At 40.7% G+C, this 23656-nt stretch overlaps 1 protein-coding gene across 1 annotated transcript in view; it reads left to right on the forward strand.

The window, feature by feature from the left end:
• Window positions 1-16239, forward strand: part of AP1S3 (adaptor related protein complex 1 subunit sigma 3) — a 51864-nt gene extending 35625 nt beyond the window's left edge. The window contains exons 3-5 of the mRNA XM_082658948.1: window positions 1630-1738; window positions 10635-10772; window positions 15892-16239. Coding sequence (XP_082515074.1) covers window positions 1630-1738; window positions 10635-10772; window positions 15892-15927 — 283 coding nt within the window. The 3' untranslated portion in view covers window positions 15928-16239. The remainder of the gene's footprint in view (window positions 1-1629; window positions 1739-10634; window positions 10773-15891) is intronic.
• The last annotated feature ends 7417 nt before the right edge of the window (window positions 16240-23656 follow it).

Here is a 23656-nt window from a genome sequence, read left to right on the forward strand (position 1 = left end):
GGAAATTATGAGCATCTATTGTATTTCCAGCGCTGTTCTAATGACTGTGCGTACGGTAGCAAACAAGACACAGAGCATTCCTGCTCTCTTGGAACTTATTCATCTGTTAAGCAAACAAAACAGTTTCAGTTAGTAACAAATGCTATAGAAAAAAGGTTAACATGATAGAGAGATGGGCAGCTCTTTATTATTCACGTTTGCAGATGAGGAAACTGAAGCTGCAGAGAGTTTAAGTAATTAGTCCCCAGTCACAGTAATTGAGTGGTAATCAGCAGAGCCAGGATTCAAATCCAGATTTTTCTGACTTTAAAGACTGTATATCCTCTCTTTACTGTACCTACTTGCCATGGCAAGACCATACTAGAAAGGGACCTCAATTTCTAGGTGAGGAAACTAAGGCCCTGAGAGGTAAAGTCATTTTGCTCATAAAGACCCAGATAACTGATGCCTAAACCAGGACCAGAACACAGCCGATCTGGCCCTGCATCCAACATCATACTGCAACTTTCAGAGGGAAAACACACATTAGAAAGGCTCTCACAAGGTGTGTTTATAAAACTGGAAGGGGAAAGACAGAGGTAACATCAAAGGCTGTATTCAGTGGAGTAAATTACCAGGAAGTGCCTGGACCAAGCTTCTCTTGCTGGGCCCAAGGTCAAAACTTTTCGTACTAGCATCGTGGGAGACGTCAGCAAAGGCCCTTATAGCAATAAGCATCCCAGGGATAGAAAGACAGAGTCCCAGGAAATCCTTGCCGACAAAAGGCTTGTCCCTACTCTCTGCCTGGTTTCTACAACTTGGGGTTCAATTGTGATTTAAACCATTACCTGAAGAATAGGCTTCAGCAGTTCTCTCGACAGCTATCTATAACTACTGGGTCAACAACGCAGACTCAGTACCTGCCTTTGGGAAGCCATTGATTTAGTGGGGGAGAGACAGGCCATGAAATACGGAATGAAGAGCTCTGGATGCTCTGTGAAGGAGGCACAGGAATGCATACCAGGGGCCTCCAGTGCAGTCAGAGAGGACAGAGATTTCCTGGAGGAAAGGACATCCGAGCTCCGAGCTACAGGAGAAGGAGGAGTGAGCCACGTGTATGGGGTGAGGAGGGTATTAGGCAGAAGAAACACACATGACGGGGGGAGGACTTGATAAGCTGAGGATGGGAGGCACACTACAGTACAGTATGAAGTAAGACACACTATCAGTACAGTATGAAGAGACACACTACAGTATGAAGTAAGAGGGTGGGCACGTGGGCCCATGGGCCCCTTGGTCGGGGCTCTGGAGTTTAGAAAGGACAATTCACAATCCAGGGAGGGGCATGAACAGGCACCCTGATTCCCATGGGTCAAAGGACTCTGTGTCCCCTGATCACAGCTCCTTAAGGTAAAGTTTTGAGGACCTTTCACATAATTAACAGAAATAACCCAATCCCCACCATATTTTTTACATATTCTATTTTACATTTGGGGAGGCTATTGGATATGATGAATAATGATTTCCCTCTTGGATGTGGACAGGAAGAATCCCTGGAGAGGAAGCGGTAACTGCATATTCATGGAAAAAACCATCTTCAGGTTGTGTAATGTGTCATTATATTTTATGTTATCTTCTTTTCTTTTCAAGGTATGCTAGTTTATATTTTTGCTGTGCAGTAGAAAATCAGGACAATGAGCTCTTGACACTAGAGACTGTGCATCGTTATGTGGAGTTGCTGGACAAATACTTTGGAAATGTAAGTGGTGTCCTGGTCTGTAGAATGAGTCCGTCTCCACCCCAGCTCCGACTTCAGTTCTATCTGTTTTCATATTCCTTCTCTCTCTCAAGTCTAAAATATGAACTGCATTTGCGCCGAGAATCAGAATGCAACGCTTTCCCCCTTTCCTGTAATTCTTAGTAAATGGAAGATCCAGAGCTTTCCAGAGGAAGGTGGTGTGTGTATGTCCAGACCACAGCCACGCTAGACACTAGAATTTAATTGTGAAGGATTCCTTGATATTTTGTCCTTTACTCCCCACTGACTGTCTTCTCTTTTCTGTTGTGCCTTTTTGTCCTCTCTCTGGCTTCTTTTACTAAGCTCCAAGGGTTCTTTAATATTATTTATACATAAGAAAAAAAAACAACACCAGACAAACAAAACCAAAATCCTTTTCCTTCACATTGCTATTCAATCTCCATGCGTTTACTGCCAAGCAATACACTCTACGAGGTGCCCTGGTCCCCAGAACACATTCACTCTGCGGCAGCTTACGGCTTGGCTTCACCTTTACTCCTCCAGGGAAATCATAATGGTCAACACCAGCGATGCTGCTTTAATCTTCACCTGCCTTAACCTCTCTGCAGCACTGGACCCTTGCTCAGTGCAATGCTTTCTTTAAATCCGCTCCTCTTTATTTTGCCCTGACACTGAGTTCTGCTAATTCTCATCCTGTTGTTTTGTTTTTTTGTGTTTTTTTTTTTTGCGGTACGCGGGCCTCTCACTGCTGTGGCCTCTCCTGTTGTGGAGCACAGGCTCCAGACACGCAGGCTCAGCGGCCATGGCTCACGGGCCCAGCCGCTCCACGGCATGTGGGATCTTCCCGGACTGGGGCACGAACCCGTGTCCTCTGCATCGGCAGGCGGACTCTCAACCACTGCGCCACCGGGGAAGCCCCATCCTGTGTTTTTGAAGGCCCCAACTTGGTCTCTTCCCCAGCTCCCTCCCTCCCCCTGCCCTCTATATGCCCTCCTGCTCCTTCTTTCTCCTCTCCTGTGTGTCTACTAGACTCTGTCTCCTGGAAATCCATCACCAGATGACTCTTCTTCACTTTGCTGATGACGCTGTTCACTGGGCTTCTCACGCTCACCTCAGTCTTAACGTGACACGAACTGAAAATTAGCTTCTGAAAACCTGTTCAGTCGTGTGCTTGAAATTATGACATCCTAGGATCTCTCAACGCAGAAGGACGGTGTTCCTTACATATTTCTCCCCCCTTTACTTAAGTCTGCCTCTGTCTATTCAAATTGGATGAAAATTCATCTCCTTTCACTCTCACTAGTATAGTTTTACTTGGGATTACAGTTTTGCTTTTCCTTTAAACCTCATCTCTCCCCCTTTCTGCCTCTGGGCTCATCTCTGCTTGCCTTTCCTGGCCTGTTTGTTAGCATTGTCCTTCCAATGCACAGATCTCTGGTGACATTCGGTCACTCTCCTCCATCTTTAATGAATACAATTCAAATTTCTTAGCTTGGCATTTACTCATTGTAAACGTTGGTCCCAGACCACTGCTCCAGCCTTCTCACTTCTCTGTCTTTTTATCCCTGACATATCCAGTGCTCCAGCAACGTGGAGCAGCCTTGTATTATCCTCAACTTGTACAGGATTTGCCTGACCACCAAATTGCGAGTATCTCGAGATCATGACCTGGGACTTATTTGTTCGTTTTTTCAGCCCTTGGAACCAGCTCTGGGCCAGATTTTAGAGAATGTTCCAGAAATATTTTATCTAGTTCACAGTCTCAAGAAATGAATCAGTGGATTAGGAAAATGTTTTCTTCTCAGTAATACTCTCTTCCCTATTTCCTGGCTCACTAACGATTTTTTTTTTTTTTTCTTTTTTGCGGTACGCGGGGCTCTCACTGTTGTGGCTTCTCCCATTGAGGAGCACAGGCTCCGGATGCGCAGGCTCAGTGGCCATGGCTCACGGGCCCAGCCACTCCGCGGCATGTGGGATCTTCCTGGACCAGGGCACGAACCCGTGTCCCCTGCATCGGCAGGTGGACTCTCAATCACTGAACCACCAGGGAAGCCCTCTGAAGTTTTTTATTAAATGCTGTTAAGAGAATTTGCTTTCCGAAGAGTTTTCTGTACTGTATTCTATATAATGGATTGAACAGCAGTTGAAGTATTGGTTAAGGTTTTGTCAGGTTTGTTGCAACAGTTTTCACAAGGATGAGTACCTGAAAGGTTTCTGAAATAATTTTCCCTCCCTCTCTTTGATTCTTCTTCTTTTTTTTTTTTTTTTTTTTGTCTTTGTAAGTTATGTTGTAAGACCTAAATATTGCTTCAGAGATTTCAGTTTGTTGGTCAGCGTATAGAAATAATAAGACAGGGCTTCCCTGGTGGCGCAGTGGTTGAGAGTCCGCCTGCCGATGCAGGGGACACGGGTTCGTGCCCCGGTCCGGGAGGATCCCACATGCCCCGGAGCGGCTGGGCCCGTGAGCCATGGCCGCTGAGCCTGTGCATCTGGAGCCTGTGCTCCGCAACGGGAGAGGCCACAGCAGTGAGAGGTCCGCGTACCGCCAAAAAAAAGACCATTTTTCTTTTGCTCTCTCCTGGTTCACCAAGTTTATTTTCATTTTTTTAAAGAGAGATTTGCAAATATATAGTGGCAAGTTTTCAAACCTGAGATTATTTAATTTTATGCTTTCAGTTTTTCAGAGGAATTCTGACATTGCAGTACATTCTTTTGAAATAAACTGCAGACTTGGCCTTTAGCAAAGCCCTGTAAGAGTTCTCCTGAGGCCCAGAGATTCCCATAGCCTGCCTTTCCCCCCTCATTTCCGCACTCCGGTTTGACCTGTTGTGTTTTCTTAGATTTATCCAACTGTGATCATGTGAATTGGGATTGAATTTTCTCTCAATCTTATCTGACCAAATATCAGATATTTCAGAACACACTGCTTTCTCAAGGGAATCTGAATCAACTTCCCTAATTCTAAGCCCAGTTAAAGTGTCAGCAGAATCAGGATGCATTCCTATTTCTCTAATATTATTAATTTTTCATCCTGTTTTGGCATACCTTTAGAAGCTCTGTCTTTGTCATGGACCAAAATTTAATTCACTAAAAAAGTTCAGTGAATCTTTCATTAAGCTAAGAGCAGTTCAAGCCTCTGTGCCCAGTACATGTTCAATTCTTATTAATTAACTGTGATGAGTAAGCCCAGCAATACTGATTCTTATGACATTCTTATGACAATTCTTATTGTCTCAGGAATGATATCTTTCTCTTTGGTTTTCTTTTGCTCTTGTGTTAATCCTGAAGGTTTCCTTGAATTTTGCCCTTATGTTATCCCAGGAAAAAACTCTGTACTGAGTTTCTCGTAAGACTAGAAAATATTACCTTCCTACGACAGATAAATCCAAATCCCTGGCTCCTAATTTATTTATTTATTTATTTTTAGCACTTTTCAATTCCCAGGAGATTTACAAGGATTAACTAGTTAATCTTTCGGTCTTCAGGAGGCAGCATGAAGCCCAGTTTATAGAGGCTAAGAGGCAATGCCTCAGAGTCTCAGAGTAGATAAGGGTCAGTTTGAGGACTTCGACACCTGCCATATTTTCCCATTACAGGCTGTTATGTGAGGTTTTACTGATGCACCCGGACGGTGCAGAGGTCGCTGTGCTGGAGAGGTTCTGTCTTTTTTTTTGTTTGTGTTTTTGCAGTATGCGGGCCTCTCACTGCTGTGGCCTCTCCCATTGCGGAGCACAGGCTCCAGATGCGCAGGCTCAGCGGCCATGGCTCACGGGGCCCAGCCGCTCTGCGGCATGTGGGCTCCTGGACCGGGGCACGAACCCGTGTCCCCTGCATTGGCAGGCAGACTGTCAGCCACTGCACCACCAGGGAAGCCTGAGAGGTTCTGTCTTGATTCAGGGAGTTTTCTTGTTGTCAGGGGAGGGGTGCTCTATGTCCTGCTGGATCCTGGTGTCAGCTGGCTTTCTCAACAAACCCATGATTTGACTCATCATAGATCTCTATTTCACAGATAAGAAAAATGATATTCAAAAAGTTGAATAGAAATATTTACTCTGCTAATGTCATGGGGGCTATCATGAGGATCAAAGACAGTATAATTAACAATACTTATAAACTGTCAATTGCTATGTAACTGTACTTTGCATTATTATTTTATACATCCTTTTATGCATTTGCTGTACGTAACTTGAACTTTTTGTACTTACTTTAGAACAGAATTCAGTAAGGGAAGGTCCTTCTTAAATTCTATCCAAAAAGATTTAGTTATTTAAATGCCAGAAATAATCTCACTATACCATGTATTATGCTATAACAGAAGTCCCTCAAGCCAAATTATAGTAAAATTGTAGTAAACACAAGGCTAGGAGATCAAAAGTAACATTAAATTACCACTGTGTTTTTCCTTTTATAAGCTTTCTTCCAGAATAGAGAGACATGAGAAAATGAGAAAAAATAAGGAAAGAGGCTCATGTGTTTATTAACACAGAAGCCATGTGCTTTTGCGTAATTAGATGGAGTGCAGTCATCTGAGCATCAAGGGTACATTTCTGATATACTGGGGCAGCGCCCTGAAGGTAGAATTAGAAGTAGTATTTGAGTAATTAGACAGTAGCTGAAGAAATCTACATTATGTCTCAGGTTCTGAGGTGTTTTCTCTTCTTACTCTCAGGTACAATAACCCCTCGGGGTTAGACTCAATAGCAAATAGAATAGTATTTTGAAGTTGCTGTATATGAATGACTTGCTTGTTTTTAACATTCTCTATTCGGCCAGTAGAACTTGTGTAGCCATTTCCCTTATGATCTGGAGATAGTAACTGTATAATCAAGGGGTGTGTGTGTGTGTGTGTGTGTGTGTGTGTGTCTGGCTTTGCATATTACCTAACCTTATCCCTTATCCCTACCCCTTGAAACTAGGTGCAGTAAATTAATTGCCCCGTGGCCATTGGCGAGCCCTACAGCCTTGGGGATGGCTTGCTGCTAGGAGAGTGGAGAGTGGGGTATGAGAAGTTCCCAGAGAACTTGCATTAGTATCTGTCAAGTTCATTTTGCAGGATTCTGGTTGCTCGTTTCTTCTCATGAGGTTCCTGTCTGTCCTGGATTCCTGGTCTACACCTTCCTTGAACTCTGGGGTTCCCCAGCTCTTGCTACTATAAATCCTGACTTCCCACCTCTTCTGATCTCTGGTAACTGCTTACTTCTTGTACCTTCTTTAATGTGCATGAATGTCTAATCTACTGTGCTTTCTTTCTGTTTATCTATATTGTTTAAAATTGCAAAATAATACATATTTTTACATATCCTTCTAGACATATACAGTTTTTTAAATAAAAAAATGATATTGTATTATATATATTATTCTGCAACTTTCTTTTGTTCCCCTTACCAGTCTATCTTAGAGCTATTTCCATGTCTATCCATGGAAATCTACTTCATTCTTTCCAACTTTATGCATGGAATTCCCATGGTATATAATACGATACACAATAGGGGTAGACCATACTTTATTTAAGCAATTCCATTATGGCTGGATTTTTGAGTTGTTTCCAATTTTTATTATAAATGATGCTGGCATCATCCTTATTATTAATATATATTATTATGCCCTGGTTTGGGTATAGCATAGGAATAAATTCCTTGCGGAATTATTGGCTCAAAGGATTTGTTCATTTAAAACTGATGGACACTACAGTTTGAGCCTTCAAAATGCTTGTAAAATTTACAAATTCCACCAACAGTGAGTGCGAGTACCTGTGTATCCATACGCTTAACCAGGAATGGATATTATCTCTTCTTAATAGTCAGATGGTCATTAATTCAATTTGCATTTTTCTGATTACTAGTGAGGCTGTATATATTATTAGGTGTGCATTGGCCTTTTGCATTTCTTGCCTTGTCTATTAATTGCTTCTTGACAGCCTTTCTTTGATTTTTTATGTTGTGGTGTTTGTCTCAGGGATTCGTGAGAATCCTTTCTATATCACGGAGACTATGCTTTCCTTTCTGTTATATATGTTGCAAATATTATTCCCAATCCATTGTTGTACTTTTAACCTGTACTCTGATCTCTACCTTTTTGCCTGGGAAGCTCACTTCTAGTCTCATTCAAATTTCTGGAGTGAGTGTTCTAGAAATAAAAGGGTTTATAAGCTGAGAATATTTCCTTTTATGATGCCATCCTTTTTCTGATGGTTGTTCTCCAGAGGGAACCCTAAAGTTCTGGGGAAGTCCTGGATTATAGTATCATGTCCCAGTGAATAGACTCTTATTTTCAACTGGTTTTACACATATATGTGTGTGTATGTGTATGTGTGGAGAGAGAGAGAGAAAGAGACAGACCCTGTAGGGAGGGGGAAATTAGCTGTGTGTGTGTGTGTATACACACACACACACACACACACACACACACACACACACTTGTTGATTTGATGCTGTTTTCTAATGAATGAAGAGACCATGCCCTTTGCAGATTCATTAGATTAGTTCTTCTTAGGCGGCCATTTATCACAGTGGTTTTGTACTTATTTGTTCTTATGCTTCTAGATTCAGTTGGATCTGTCAATATAAACCATTTTCCTTGGAGAGTCTGCAAGTCTATTGACCTAAATCCTAAGTATATGGAGCAATTTGTTAAAATATTGACATCCATTGTATGTCAAGTCATAGGATTGTCGATCTGGGAAGCGATTCGTCCCCAGCATCATAAAAATAAGGCCTGTATGGTGGCCGACTCACTCATTTATCCTGAGAACATTTATTGCATCCTGCTATGTGCCAGGTTCCAGAGGTATATGGATGACTAAGACAATTTCTGTACCTGAGCTCACACTACAAGGGGAAGTGATTGATAAGTAAGCGTATACTTGGGCACACAAGATGTAAGAGAACACGAAGGAAGTGATGCAGAATCTCTATGTGAGAAAAGAGGATTTGGGGGAATCATTGTGCTCATACCTTTTGAATTTGGCCTTGAAAAATGAGTCTGATTTTGCCAGCAGAATAAAGGAAAAGACATTTGGAACATTCCAGGAATTTCTGGAATGTGCGAAGGGTAAAGGCATGAAAGAAAGGGGTGCGTTTGTGGAATGTGTAGCTTTAGCATGGTGTGGGTACCAGCACAGGAAGCCAGAGAGCTGGGCTGTGAAGATTCCTACATGCCATGCTGAGGAATCAGAACTGTCCTGAACAGAAGACCTCACCCAGGAAAGGACCCAGATCAGCATTTTAGCAAAGTGCTAGTGGTCATTGGCCTCACGTGGGTAGACACCACCTAGAAAGTCACTGCAGCACCCCAAGTGAGAGACGTTGCAGGCCTGAGTAGCGGCGAAAATGGACAAGAGGTTAGGGGTTTATTTACAAGATGGAATCCATAGAAATTGGTGATCAAATTTGAGAGGCATGAGATCAAGGGGGAGAGAGGAATGAGAGGGAGGGGAACTTAAGCTGAACTGTAGAATGAATTAGATTGAGCCACGAGATAGAGCTTGCAGCTACTAAGCAAAACAGGGACTAAAGGGAAAAGAATATGCTTGATTCAGTTTGGAATACGGGGATGTAGACTGAGGAATATCCAGGCAGAAATTTCTGGTCAGTGGATGAAAATATTGGATTAGCGCTGCAGAGAGAGATCAGCCCTAGATAAAGATCTCACTTCGTTAAGCCACCTGCATGGAAGACCCAGCTGTAGAGCGTCAATGAGATTATCTAGGAGAATGTATGTGTTGCAAAGAGAAGAGGCTCTCTTGGGAAGCACCAGTCTTTAGGAAGAAGGTGGGTCCCTAGAATGTAAGCAACCTGCTGCAGAGATGTTTGTTTTGCCGATTGATGTGTCCCAAGCATTTTGTAAATACTTCTTAAATGAATGCAAGTTTCTGGGGGGGGAGATAAATCATCCAAGGAACCTGAGAAGGACCATCAGAGATGGAGGAGGAAAACGGGCACTGAGTGGTATTGCCAACATCAGGGCGTAAGCAAGAGCAGATTTTCAAGCAAGGGTTGGGTGAAGTGTATCAGATGCCGCTGAGCCATCAAGGTGGGAGAGGACTGAAAACTTTCAGTGAGCAGACCTTCCGTAAGGTATGGAAAGCGAGAGTTGAGGAATATGTGAGAAGGGAAACAGCCGGGATGGTGCCTGAGTGGCTGTCTGGTTGAAACATTGGAATTGAGCCTTATTTGCATTATGGGGAGTGGTCTTGCTACTTGCTACATTTAACCAAATCTATCAGACTCTGCTTTGGTCTGTGACAGTGGTAGCGGTTCTCGACGTGTGGTCCCCACACCAAATCATTAGCATCACCTGGGAACCCATGAGAAGTTCAAACTGTCGGGCTTTACCCAGACCTACTGAATCGGAAACTCCAGGGTAGGGCCCAGTAGTGTGTGTTTCAATGAGCTTTCTGGGTGATTGGGATATACTCTGTAGTTTGAGAAGCACCGGCCTGGGACATAATTTTGAGAAAAAATAACACAATTGAGCTAATTTGCCTCTGAAGAATGAGCTTCTGAGAGTTTTAAAGCTAGGAGCCAAATTTACAGACCAGAGGGCCGGAGCAACGAAGCACTGCCCTCGTGTCTGAAATGCAGTGGCGGCTCAGCTTTTATCTGTGCGGACGGAGAGGTGAGCTGGGCAGCTTCACTCCTGGACTGAGTCTCAAATTTCCCGTTGTGACATTAAACAGTATTATCTAAGGACATGCTCAGCTTTAATAGAATGTGGTTTTACTTTTATTCAGGGCCTGGATTTCCATAGTTCTACTTTTCTGGCTTTAAAATACCATCCGATATTTTTATCTTTGGTGTGCCACATGGGTGTCACTGTTGAAAAGCTTGAATCACTGGCCCATGTTTCCCCTGATACTACTGCAAGTTTATCAAAATATTCATTTTTGTCTTACCAGGTCTGCGAGCTAGATATTATCTTTAATTTTGAAAAGGCTTATTTTATCCTGGATGAGTTTATAATCGGTGGAGAAATTCAGGAAACATCCAAGAAATCTGCTGTTAAAGCCATTGAGGATTCTGATATGTTACAGGAGGTCAGTACACAGTTTCTCATGCCCTGGGAAAAGATGATGGTGGTGCTGTGATGGCGATGGTGGTAGTGGTGATAGACTGACTGACACTTACTGGGTGTTTACTCTGTGCTGGGTACAGTTTTTATTTTTAAGGTAAATTCTTTATTTTTTAATTTTTATTTTATTTTTAAAATTTTCGGCTGCATTGGATCTTAGTTGCAGCATGCGGGATCTTTTGTTGTGGCATGTGCGCTCCAGAGCGCATGGGCTCTGTAGTTTGCAGCACGCGGGCTCTAGTTGAGACGCGCAGCCTCGGTAGTTGTGGCGCACAGGCTTAGTTGCCGCATGGCGTGTGGGATCTTAGTTCCTCGACCAGGGATCGAACCCGAGTCCCCTGCATTGGAAGGATTCTTTACCACTGGACCACCGGGGAAGTCCCAGGGTGCAGTTTCTAAGTAAGTTACGTGTATTAACTTATTTAATTATCACAGCAACTCTAAGAGGTAGGTATATTGTTACCCTCATTTTAAAGATGAGTAAACTAAGACACAGAGAGGTTTAATGACTGCTCAACGTCACACAGCTAGTAAGCATGGAATAGAGATTTGAACCCAGGTAATTGGGCTCCAGAGTCTTTGCTCTTCATGTCTGAGCTTTTCAGTGAGGATACCACACTATCGACAAGGGATTACATACTTGGTGCTATTCTTTTCAAGAATAATTTTATGGGAGGTATAAAAAGCCTTTCATTAAAATATCTGTGCTGCCCTGGGAAAGGAGGAGAATAGTAATACATCATTATTTTACTTGCCAGGGATACTAGAGCTTTATTATTGAAGATGGCGATCATCATATTAATTAAAATTTCCTACCTTCCTGGGAGGCTGTACGTGTGCTCTTATTTGCATAAATAAATTGGGAATTCTGTGGCTTGCTTGTCAAGGGATAAATGGGCCCTGCAGCAGCCATTTGGTCATGTTCCTGACTCTGTGATACTTATATAAAATACACTGGGGCTTTTCTTGTAGATAACAGTCCAGATTTGCATTGTCCCTAATATCGGAACGTACCTACATTAACCCCTTCAGTCCTCCCGTGGGCACTGTGAGAAAGGGTGCTTCACCCAACTGAACTTTGCCCTCGCAAATGAGATGATCTGATCAGCCCCTGCTCAAGCATGCCTTTGCCGACCTGGTTTCTACCCCAGCTCTGCCACCTCTAGGTTCTCCTTCTCACAGCATCATTGAATCTATCTTTCTATTTTCATGATAGCTGGTCAGAAGATTCCAGAGCATTATCAAGTGTCTTTTAAAAATTGGCATTAAAGCCATTCTTGCTGCTGTTTGGAAATAAGAGCCTGCTTCAGTGACTAAAACATTAGACATGACTTGCGAGCAACAGTTTTGGCACATCTTTGAGCTGATTACTAGCTCCTGCCCATCTAGGGAACCAGTCCTCAGGTGAATGGATACCGAGAAAGATACAGGGTACCCCTGAGCCTCTGTGCTTGCCTGTTAGGAAGCTGATGCATTTATTTCTAGATGTGTTATCACCTCAAAAAAATGCATTTAAACTTTCTGATGTTCACTTGGCTGTCTCCAAATGACACAGGAAGGGAATTTTACAAGGTACTTGAGAAATCAGTGGTTTGGAAATTCTCCATTACCTTTCTTAAAATATGCCAGCGGGTTATTTATAATTCTATCCTCAGGGTCCTTACTGTGGAATCACGTTATAGGAGAAACAGGATTGAACAGGGTCTTGGGCACTTCAGTAATTAAAGCTCCTTGAATTAGGGCCAAGATACACCTGGGTTATTTTGAATTTCCCCTTTGTAGGAAGTAGAATTTTAAAGGGCTTGTGGGTTATCTGGTGCTTCTAGTTCCATTTAAATCTGGGAAACAGGTATTGCCTGCTATTTCAAGAGAGAGGCCTTTCACAATTAAACATTAATTGGTCATTCCCTGGTGTCGCTGGTGATTGAGTGGAAGGTCTTGATAGGTGGGTCTCGGGGACCCTCCATTTAGCTGCCGTGTCCCCATAGTGAGCAGGCAGTATCATGACTGCCCTCTAATCTTTCACTGAATTCACAACACCTGCCAAATAGAAACAGTGTTACCAGTGTTCTCTTGGGATCTGGTACTTCAGCTAAGTCAATGAACATCTGGGGAGCTGGTTGAAAAATTGACTTTGTATATATGGTTTGCTTTGTGTATCTGGTCAGAGCAGTTGAGCATATGAATAGGCACAAGTAATATAATTGCATAAAGAGAAAAAATGATTGCTTTCTTTTTTCCCTGTCCTTTGGACCTGAGCATGTATTTGTATTGAATACAAACTCAGTTGCTTAAGTTTAAGGGAGGCCTTTGTAATATTGCTTTTACTTTTAGCACAACTGAAAATCTCAGAGTAGGCCCTGAACTCTTCCCTGACCTCTACCCAATAAAACTTTTTTAGAATAAAAAAACTGTCTCTACATTTTTAGTAAGCAGATACGTAGTCTTAAAGCCCTAAATGCTCAGAGCTTATTCTGAGTGTACCGGGGCTAGACGTTGATAATATGGAAAGAAAGGAACAGTTTAATTGGTTGGGGATGACTTTAAGAGGTACCTTATTTTGAAGGTACCTGTGGACAATGGTGCAAAAATGATTAGAAGGAAAAAGAAACTCTGAAATAAGGTAGTGATCCTTAAATACAGAGGTTGCAATTCTTGGGATCACCAGTGGGGGCGACAAACAGAAGATGTTCCGACCACAGAATAAGAAAGCAAGTTAAGAAGGGAGGGTCAAATGGTACCTCATTAGATCAAGCAATAGGATACCTCATATGTGTATGTGCGGATTCCTGAGACCCGGCTAGGTGCACCCCAATACTGTCACCCTTAAAAGCACAAACCATGTTAAACAGCTATTGCATTGTGGTTTAACCAGGTTAAAATGCAATAAAAACTCGTAGCATGCATAGTGTTGAATGCACAAGAAACACTGCTGTGCTGGATAGATAACTGGGGTCCCAAGATACCCTAGTCCTCTTGTGAAAGGCTAGGGCAGACATCTTTAAGTTTGTGCCAGCCTTAAATGTCTGTTCCAACCTTTAAAGGGGCAAGCCCAAGAAAGTACCAACCTCATATGTCATTGGCTCATGTAACTCTACGTAACAGCACAGCTCAGAAAGGGCAGCCCGTGCAGTCTCAGGCAGGTTGACTTATCCGGTGGTGTGAAGCAGTGCCAATAGCTAGAGACCAATGAACTGTGAAGCCAGTGAAGTGACAACTCCAGGACCTTTCCTGGCCCAGATCCCGTCTAAGGCTGCAGGCTCATATGGTCAAATTTGCAAAGGTAAGATAGCTCAGCTGCAAAGAATTTGTGGCCATCTAATGAATATGTAAGATGTTATAGAAGTGTGTCAGGCACTTAGTGAATGAAACCATTCTGCTATTGTTCTGGATTTTGTGATATTTGTAATTTTTTTTTTTTTGCGGTACGCGGACCTCTCACTGTTGTGGCCTCTCCCGTTGCGGAGCACAGGCTCCGGACACGCAGGCCCAGCGGCCATGGCTCACGGGCCCAGCCGCTCTGCGGCATGTGGGATCTTCCCGGACCGGGGCATGAACCCGTGTCCCCTGCATCGGCAGGTGGACTCTCAACCACTGCACCACCAGGGAAGCCCCGATATTTGTAATTAAAAAAAATTTGTAATCTACTCTCATTTTTTTCTCATTCTAAGTAAATTCATACCCAATTTTATATTTGTAATTTTGTATACTCTTTTAAATGGGCTAAAGTCTAGGTGACAAGAAATAGTCATGGGCCCCTGGCCAATGTGATACCCCTGCCAAGTTGACAGACATGGGCAGTATCTGTAAGAGGAGAGACAGGGCAGAGGTCTTAAGGTGTGGGCTTCTCTTGGCCAGTGCTCATCCAGGAGGTGTAAGAGCTTTATAAGAAAGTGTGGATAATGGACCACAAGTATTTTCAGCAGAGGAAGACTGGAGTTTGAAGTAGAGCTGGTGAACACAGTCAGAAAACCTGATTTCTAACCCTAGTATCTTCTGAGCAGTCTTGCTTAGCCATGATCTCGGTCTCTTTGGGCAACGCTGGTCCATGTCTTCCCTGGCAGGTGCACGTGAATCACATCTCCTGAGGTTCAAGCTTAAGAACAGGTTAAGCATTGCTGGTTGCGCTGTGACTTCCATGTAAGAGGTAGGGGTGTTACCAAAGGCTGGCCCCTTGAGCTCCCTGATTGATTCAACCCAGGGACCTTGTTACACAAACATATGTTTATAACAGGAGAGGGTAGAAGAGGAAGTCCATCCATCATGCATAATAAAGGGCTTGCATCATGACTGTAACTTTGAACTCTGCCTGTGGTTGTGAATCCATTTAAACATTTTTTTAAAGTACTGGGAAAAAATTAGGGCCTTGTGGCATGTTAGCAAACTTGGTAAGTTATGAGGAGGATGAAGAAACATAATTTATGTACTTTGGAGGAAAGCCTTTTCAAACTACATGAAAGAAATTCTTAAGAATTACGGTCTGTTTATCCCTTATGTCTTGGCAATAAGATGTTCTGTATCTGTAATGATACACATGTTATGTATGTATGTAACGATACATACGTTATACAAATTTCTCTAATACCTGTGTCTGGAGGTAGTCCTCATGGTTATTTTAGCAGGCACATTTTTCTGAAGTCAACAGTGATAGCTTCGCAGCTGTTGCTTTAGCATTTCTCTTATCAGACATTCCTTTTATGGTCAAGTTTAGCCATTTCTCTGTTGAAAGTTATTTAATTCCAGCCATATGGATGTGTATACAAATTATACTCAAACTTTGAACCACCTTTCTTGATTAGAATGCAAAGATTTATGACCATGTACACTTCAAAAACTTCTTTTCGGGAATTCCCTGGTGGTTCAGTGGTTAGGACTCTGGACTTTTACTGCTGTGGGCCTGGGTTCAATCCCTGGTCAGAGAACTAAGATCCCACAAGCTGTGTGGTGCAGCCAAAACAAAAACAAAAACAAAAACTTCTTTCTTCTAATGGCAAAATAAATGAGTAAGAGAATGAAGAATTTTCACAGTCTGCTAAAGGATGTGGTTTAAGGGAAAATTACTCTTATATATGGTTCTCTTTCAGACAATGGAAGAATACATGAACAAGCCTACGTTTTAACCATGCATCTACTTGAAGACTCCAAGTGCTACATGTTGTGAACCTGTAAATAAGCAGTGCCTTGCATCCAGTTATTTGACAGAGCCTCTGGCACCATGCCAAAAATAACTTAAAAGGGATTTTTCTGTTAATTAGCAAAAATTATTGTTTAACATAATATATTTATCATTATTCATGTCTGTATTATACTGTATATGACTACTTGGATGTTAAAACAACTGCTTCATTGCTCAATAGGCTGAATGTTTGTTTGCAGTGTTTTAACTCCATGTCATATTTTTGAGCTAATTTAAATAAATTTATTGCAATGTGTTTTGTTGCATTTGGTCCTCTACTGACAGGGTGTAAACTATATTGTCATAATCCATGATTTTGAATGTAAAGTATATCTTATATCAATAATACTTTTTCTAAATGTTTAGCTTTTTAAATTGTATAATGATTCAAAATTATGTTAATAGTTCAGCATTCATACATGATGTTAGACATTTTAAATACACTTAATACTGTAATTTCAGTCCAGATACAGTGTATCTGATTTTAATGTCCTGAATTCATTAATTTTTCAGGGCTGGAATTAAGGACAACAACCAAAGATAGTATAGGCCTTAAGTGTTTTTGATGCCTTGGAAGCTGCTATCTAGGCTGAGGTTTTAATTTTACCTTTTAATTGAATATAAGGGGCATTCCAATAAGGTTGTGTTTTGTACAAACTCTATGTATTTATTAAGGTTTTGAGACATCTGAAAAAGTGTCTATAACTTCCCTTACTATAAAAATAGTATAATAAAGATGAATAACAGTAGCAATAATACTTATTAATACTACTATTTTAATAATCTTCTATGTTACAAGCACCCTTAGTTGCTTGAGAGATTTTTGTTTCCAGTATGTTTTCATGTATATCTAATATATTTGAAGACATTGTCTATTAGGCTTACTTGGAGCATTTAATATTATTGCAACCTATATAGTAGGTGCCTTGCCTCCTTTTTCTTTCCTCATCTCCCAAAGAAAATATTTGCTGCTGACTGTTACTATGGTGACTATGTCGCATTCATGCTTCCTGGAAAGTTCTATATAACCAGGTGGTAGAAGTGATCAGACATTCTAGGGAAATAGCTTGTACTGTTCTGTCTGGTGCCCTGCTTTTGATGTCTTACCTGTGCATTTTCAATGTTAGTTTTGAGGTCAAACGTCATCATGTTGCAGTGGTTAGGGACCTTCTAGTCTTCTTCCTAAGAGAAGAGTGTGCTTGCTGTTGGGGAATCCAACATGAGGGGAAAATGTCCTCTTTGATTCATCGTGCCGGACATATTTAGGGAAAGATGGCAAGACAAGAGTGGAAGAACATGAGGAAAAATTGACCAACTCCAAAATATAACCATTATTAAAAGGAAAAACTTCAGGTTAGTATATGAAGTAATTATGGGGCTTTTAATATCTAATATTTCCTCAGATTAATCATGTATTTACAATTAGGGCATCAGGTTGAAGTTTGTCATTTTTATCACTTTGTTTACTTTAGATCTTTGATTTTGTGCTTTAGCCTTTTTTTTTTTTAATATGGCAGAACTCTTTATTTTAAAAACCATTGTATAAACTTTATGTAAATTGATGTAAGTTTTTCTGGTTCTTTTGAAGCTCTCCACCATTTTTGGATGAAGGTATTGATTGAATCTCATTCAAATGTACTCCACATATTCTGGGGAATTCCATATTAGACACTGTCTAGTTATAGCGGGGGCTCCTCAGACTTTATGTCAGCAGCACACATGGTGTGAACATAATGATATGGCACTCTGGGGTAAATTTGAGGGATTTGGGGGACATCTTACATGGACTTTGGTGAAAATAATCATTATGTTTTCTTTATGTCATATAATTGTCATTATGTTTTCTTTATATCATATAATTGTAATAAAACCACCAAGGGAAAGGAAAGATAATAAATATTAAACTTGTATAAAAACTTGCAAATAAAATTTTTTAAAGTTTTTTATTGAGGAACTTCAGCGTGTTTTTATGAATATAATTTTTTTAAATCAGATTTTATGCTTGAAATTGCTATCCATAATTCTTGTTGACGTCCTTCTAATATAACCTCTTCATTTTTTTAGTTTTTTATTGAGGAACTTGAGCATGTTTTTATGAATATATATATATTTTTTAAATCAGATTTTATGCTTGAAATTGCTACCCATAATTCTTGGTGAAGTCCTTCTAATATAACCTGTTCATTTTCTAGACAATTACCTATCAAGGTGGAACTTCATAAGCAGGTGACAGCAAATGAGAGAAGAGAATTTATTGTTCTGCTCCTATTGGCTTTTTTCTCACCATTCACCCACATTTTGATAATCTGATCTCTTTACATGTAGTTAATGACTCAACCACCCTTTAAATCTACTAACTCCTTTTCGTTCATTAACAAATGTAAAGTTGACATTTCTTATGATAACTCAAGTGAATTTTGTAAAAATTTATTTATTTTTGGCTGCATTGGATCTTCGTTGCTGCGCTCAGGCTTTCTCTAGTTGTGGAGAGTGGGGGCTACTCTTTGTTGCGGTGTGTGGGCTTCTCATTGCGGTGGCTGCTCTTGTTTCTGAGCACAGGCTCTAGGCGTGTGGGCTTAAGTAGCTGTGGCATGCAGGCGCAATAATTGTGGTTTGCGGGCTGTAGAGCGCAGGCTCATTAATTGTGGCGCACGGGCTTAGTTGCTCCGCGGCATGTGGGATCTTCCCGGACCAGGGCTCGAACCTGTGTCTCCTGCACTGGCGGGAGGATTCTTAACCACTGCACTACCAGCGAAGCCCAAGTGAATTGTTAATTCAAACTTTTTCCCATATCAGGTCTTCTGAAATAGTATAAAGTATTTTCATCAAACATACAACAGATGTTCTTCTGCAGCTCGTAATTCTTTAGGATTTGTATTATAATACCCATGCAATATCACTCAGAACTGTCTTTAACTTTACTTTTCTAAGTTTTAATCAATAAACTTTATTGGTAAGTGTTAATACATTTTTTTCACATGGTTCCTGCAATTTTAAATTAAGTTCAGTAGATGCTCTGGAATGTGAGTAAGCAAGCCAATGACTCTTTCAATAATTTGTGAAGGGAGGGTCATTAAATTTTTTTTTTTTAATCCTTATTGAATGTTCTAAGCATTTCCCTTCAGGGCTTAACAGCATAGTTCCTAACAAGGGTAGACTTAACCGTCTTCTAGATTAGATAGAGTTGTTTTCATGTGGTTGACATGTCCTTTGTTTAACTAATAGTATTATTCCAAAGTGGTAATTTTTACTCATTCCTTTGGAAAATAGTGAGTGTTTCCATGGAGGGTGGTAAAGAGAGCATTTATGCAATTGTGTGAGTTAATGTGGGCTTTTGCCGTTGTTAGCATGATCTTATAACTGAGCTACACCTGATATTGCTATAATTTATAAGAGAACTCTGCTTCTTATTTTACACTTGTGCATGTTTAAAATGTTAATCTTGTGTAAAGTGGTTGTTTAGTAGAAAGACGCCAGCATAGTTTACTTGATAATATTTTGAAGTAAATAAGACATTTAGACTGAAGAAGAGGAAAAATTATGAGAACACTTGGTTCCAAATGTGAGATAATCCTCATGCTGCTTTAATAGTGATTTCAAACTCTCTTTTATACTGATTTTTGTAGGGAGAGAAATCTGTTGAATTTGTGAAGGCTCCAGTTTTAATAAAATTTTTCCTCTACAGTGGAAAAATATCTAAAATTTGAGACTATATAAATGTGAAGAAAAAAAACTAACGGACTTGTAAGGGGTTTATGGTCGAAAATTGTTTAAAAAATAATTTGTTTTTAAGAATGGTACAAAAAAATTTTAAAATTATAAAAATATAATTTTGAAAATGAATGCAGTCAGTGTTGGAAGTATTAAAATATTAATTTCCCTTTAATAAACGTCTAAAAATGTCTTAAATTATAAACATTACTTTCATTTATGTAGGATTAAATAATTTTGGAGAATCTGTATTTAAAGGATTGATTATATTTTCCTGTTTTTAGAAATAAGCCTTTTTATTTCTTGAAGCCAAATTTTAATGCCCTTTTATTGGGTCAGAATTTGGCTAATTATATTAAAAGCTAAAACTGAAACGATGGATGGATGAGTGAATAAACCAAGGCACATAATAAGAAAAATGGACAAAATCAATTATGTTCTACTTAAAATGTCTAATGTTATGATAGTAATAGTTGTAAAGAAAATGATGTGTACATACTTCCGCTATTAGTTGAACACTTCGTTAAAAATGTAAGAGCAGAGAACAAATTAAGTTGGAAGAAAATTAAAATTTTTTACCTACACACAAAGAAGTTCAAGAATGATAAATCATAAAGTAAAAATCAGACTAACTCATCTGGAAGTGTTACATGTGTGTATATTTTATTTACGTCCTATCAGTTCTCTGTGCTTTCTGTATTCAAAATCGTATGAGCATAATTACTGAATTTAGGAATTTTTCTGAGGCAGCTATCCAAATGCTATTCAAATATAAGTTCAACTCTTGTGAACTTTTGAATCGATGAGAAATAATTGCTTATCATTTTTTAAACTTCTGTATATGATTTTCATCCATCAGTCTCAGAGCAAGCAAGTGGGTTTTCTCTCTGGTAGGGATGTTCTGAGGCATAAGACTAAGTGTCATGATGATGTTTAGAGCATCAAAATGGACTAGGGATTGGGAGCCTTCATGCTTGTCCTGAATGTACCACTGACAAGGTTCATGAACTTGCTCTTTGGAATGGATGGAATGTCAGAATCAGATGGGATCATGGAAGTGAGCTAGCCTGAACCACTCATTATACAGAAGAGGAAAGAATAATCATTACATTGACATTTATGTTTTAATCAGGTCCCAGTGCTGATCATTTGCTTAATTAAATCTTGCCTTGATCAAAGGTGTTACCTCATGAAAGTATTTGATGAGCTTGTTTCCTGGTATGAAATAAAAGCCTAATGACATTCAAGCATATTTTTCACCCTTTTAAATGATACAAGTGAAGTATATTGAGTGCACTTTAGATGAAAGGTGCCATTATAGGAGTAGAAAGAAGAGCTGCTCTTGGAATACAGATAAAGAGTGAATCACCAAGGTTGCATTGTTGATTTTTGGAGGTAGAATATCTTACGTGTTTTAGGTGAAAGGAGAGAACAGAAGGGCAATACATTTTTTGGCTAATGTGAATAAAAGGGACTAATGATCTAGAAAAGTCATTGAATTATGTGACATTTCTTGCATTCAGCTAAAGCTTGTCATTTCAACCTTGTTTATACCTAACTATGAAGTAAGACCTTCACATGTAGTTCTGAGTCAAGGAGCCAGTGCTGGATGAAACCAGAGCACTGCTTGGAAAATATGATAGAGACCAGATGTTTGCTTACCAGGCCATTTCCTGTTTCCTGCTGGGTTTACAGCTAGACTTAACTTCCCACCCTTCTTGAAGTTTGGTTTATCCATAATGGAATCATAACCAGTGGCATGTGGGTCCAAGTAACATATGCCCAACTGCAGGTCTGACTCTTAAAGCACTCTCACGTGTGACCCTCCATTCTGTCTTTCCTGGTTTATAGCCAAAGGAAAATACTCTAGGATCCAGAGAAGGCAGAGAGCCATGAGATGGAAGGAACCTAAAAACGGCTGTCAGGAAAGCCAACCAAGCAGGAATAGTCACACTGGACAGAAGTAAACGTGTGACAGAAGTAAACTATGATGTTAAGACCCTGAACTCCTGGATTTGTTGGTTACAGCAGTGAACCTACCCTGACACGTGAAACAATCATGGGCTAACATCAGTGGGATCAGGATATGTTTAATCAAGATTTTCTTCAGAGAATGGAAAAACATAGCACCCTTTAGCGTTAATACACACTAATTATGTAGAAGAGGTAATCAGATAATAAATCTGATTGAGAGAATTGAGGATGCTGAGGGACTTCCCTGGTGGCACAGCAGTTAAGAATCCACCTGCCAATGCAGGGGACACGGGTTCAAGTCCTGGTCTGGGAAGATCCCACATGCTGCAGAGCAACTAAGCTCGTGCGCCACAATTAATGAGCCTGTGCTCTAGGGCCCACGAGCCACAACTACTGAGCCCACATGCCACAACTACTGAAGCCCGCATGCCTAAAGCTCGTTCTCCACAGCAAGAGAAGCCACCGCAATGAGAAGCTTGTGCACTGCAATGAAGAGTAGACCCCAGTCGCTGCAACTAGAGAAAGCCCATTCACAGCAACGAAGACCCAAAACAGCCAAAAATTAAAATTAAAAAAAAAACAACAACTGGGCTTCCCTGGTGGCGCAGTGGTTGAGAGTCCGCCTGCCGATGCAGGGGATGCGGGTTCGTGCCCCGGTCCGGGAAGATCCCACGTGCCGCGGAGCGGCTGGGCCCGTGGGCCATGGCCGCTGAGCCTGCGCGTCCGGAGTCTGTGCTCCGCAACGGGAGAGGCCGCGACGGTGAGAGGCCCGCGTACCGCAAAAAAAAAAAAAAAAACAACTAAATAAGTTTATTTAAAAAAAAAAAAGAATTGAGGCTCCTGAGAAGTAGAAAGATAATGTTACTATCCACACAAGAAGTCAGTTTTGTAGAGGTACAAATTGGGTACCACAAGCTACCCTGAGCCTGCATACAAATTTTGTTTGGCCCTCACTGTATGAAAAATGGAATCAATTTTGTGATTTTATATAAAACTTAGATTTTTTTCCCCCTTCTCTTGAAAAATTGTAAGAATTGGCCACTTAGGGCCTGCACATCTGCATGCAATAATCAACTGAAGCTGGAGGGTGTGCACTGCTGACTTCTGCAGTCTCCACCACTATACCTGCCCACCTCACAGATTTGCACACTTGTTACCCTGTACTAAATGTTTACCTTGCTTTTGTGGTTGCTGATGCAGCTTCTTAGTCTGGCTTTTGAGACCTTCCATCATCTGAATTCTAAGTCACATATCCCATCCTTTCACAGGTCGATGTATTACTCTTCTTGGCTGTTGCTTGTTCTACTTTTTCCTTTTACCTGAAATGTTATTTACCCCCTCCCTATGTCCAGATTCTTTAATACCCAGCTCAAGTGTCACTTTCATGACTCCTCTCTTATTCCAGCCTTCCTTCCCCCTCTAAAACCCCTTTGTTTTACATTAGTACCTCCCAGGGTACTTATTATTTTTAGTATTATAAATATTTATATACATGCCCTATCTCTTGCTGACATGAACAATCCTTGAGAGCCAGGTGTGTGTGTGTGTGTGTATGTGTTTATGTGTGTATGTGTGTGAGTGAGAGACAGAGAGAGAAAGATTGCTTTTCTGAATCTCCTAAAGGACCTGTTAAAGTCTTATATTCACTGACACAATTTCTCTTATAGTTATTCCTTACTTTTCGGAAGTTTGCTTTACGCCCCTTGGCTTTTACAAAAGACCTGTATTAGTACCTGTTTTCGATAACCAAAAGAAATCTGAAGAGGATTTTTGATTTTACAAAAAAGCAGAAAATGAAATAGGGTTCAGTTTGTGTTTTGCGGGGAGCCATTATAAAGGCAGCGGGCACCCTGAACAGGAGACTGGCGCTACCAAGCTCCTTCCCCAGGAGCTACAGTCAGCATCTCAGCCTCAAGCCGCCATAGCTTTGAACTGTGTCTATAAGCCTCTGTGCTTTATCTGCTTTCATACCATTTTGGCTTACGAAA

Source organism: Grampus griseus, assembly GCF_964374135.1.
Source record: "Grampus griseus genome assembly, chromosome: 7".
In the NCBI taxonomy this organism is placed as follows: Eukaryota; Metazoa; Chordata; class Mammalia; order Artiodactyla; family Delphinidae; genus Grampus; species Grampus griseus.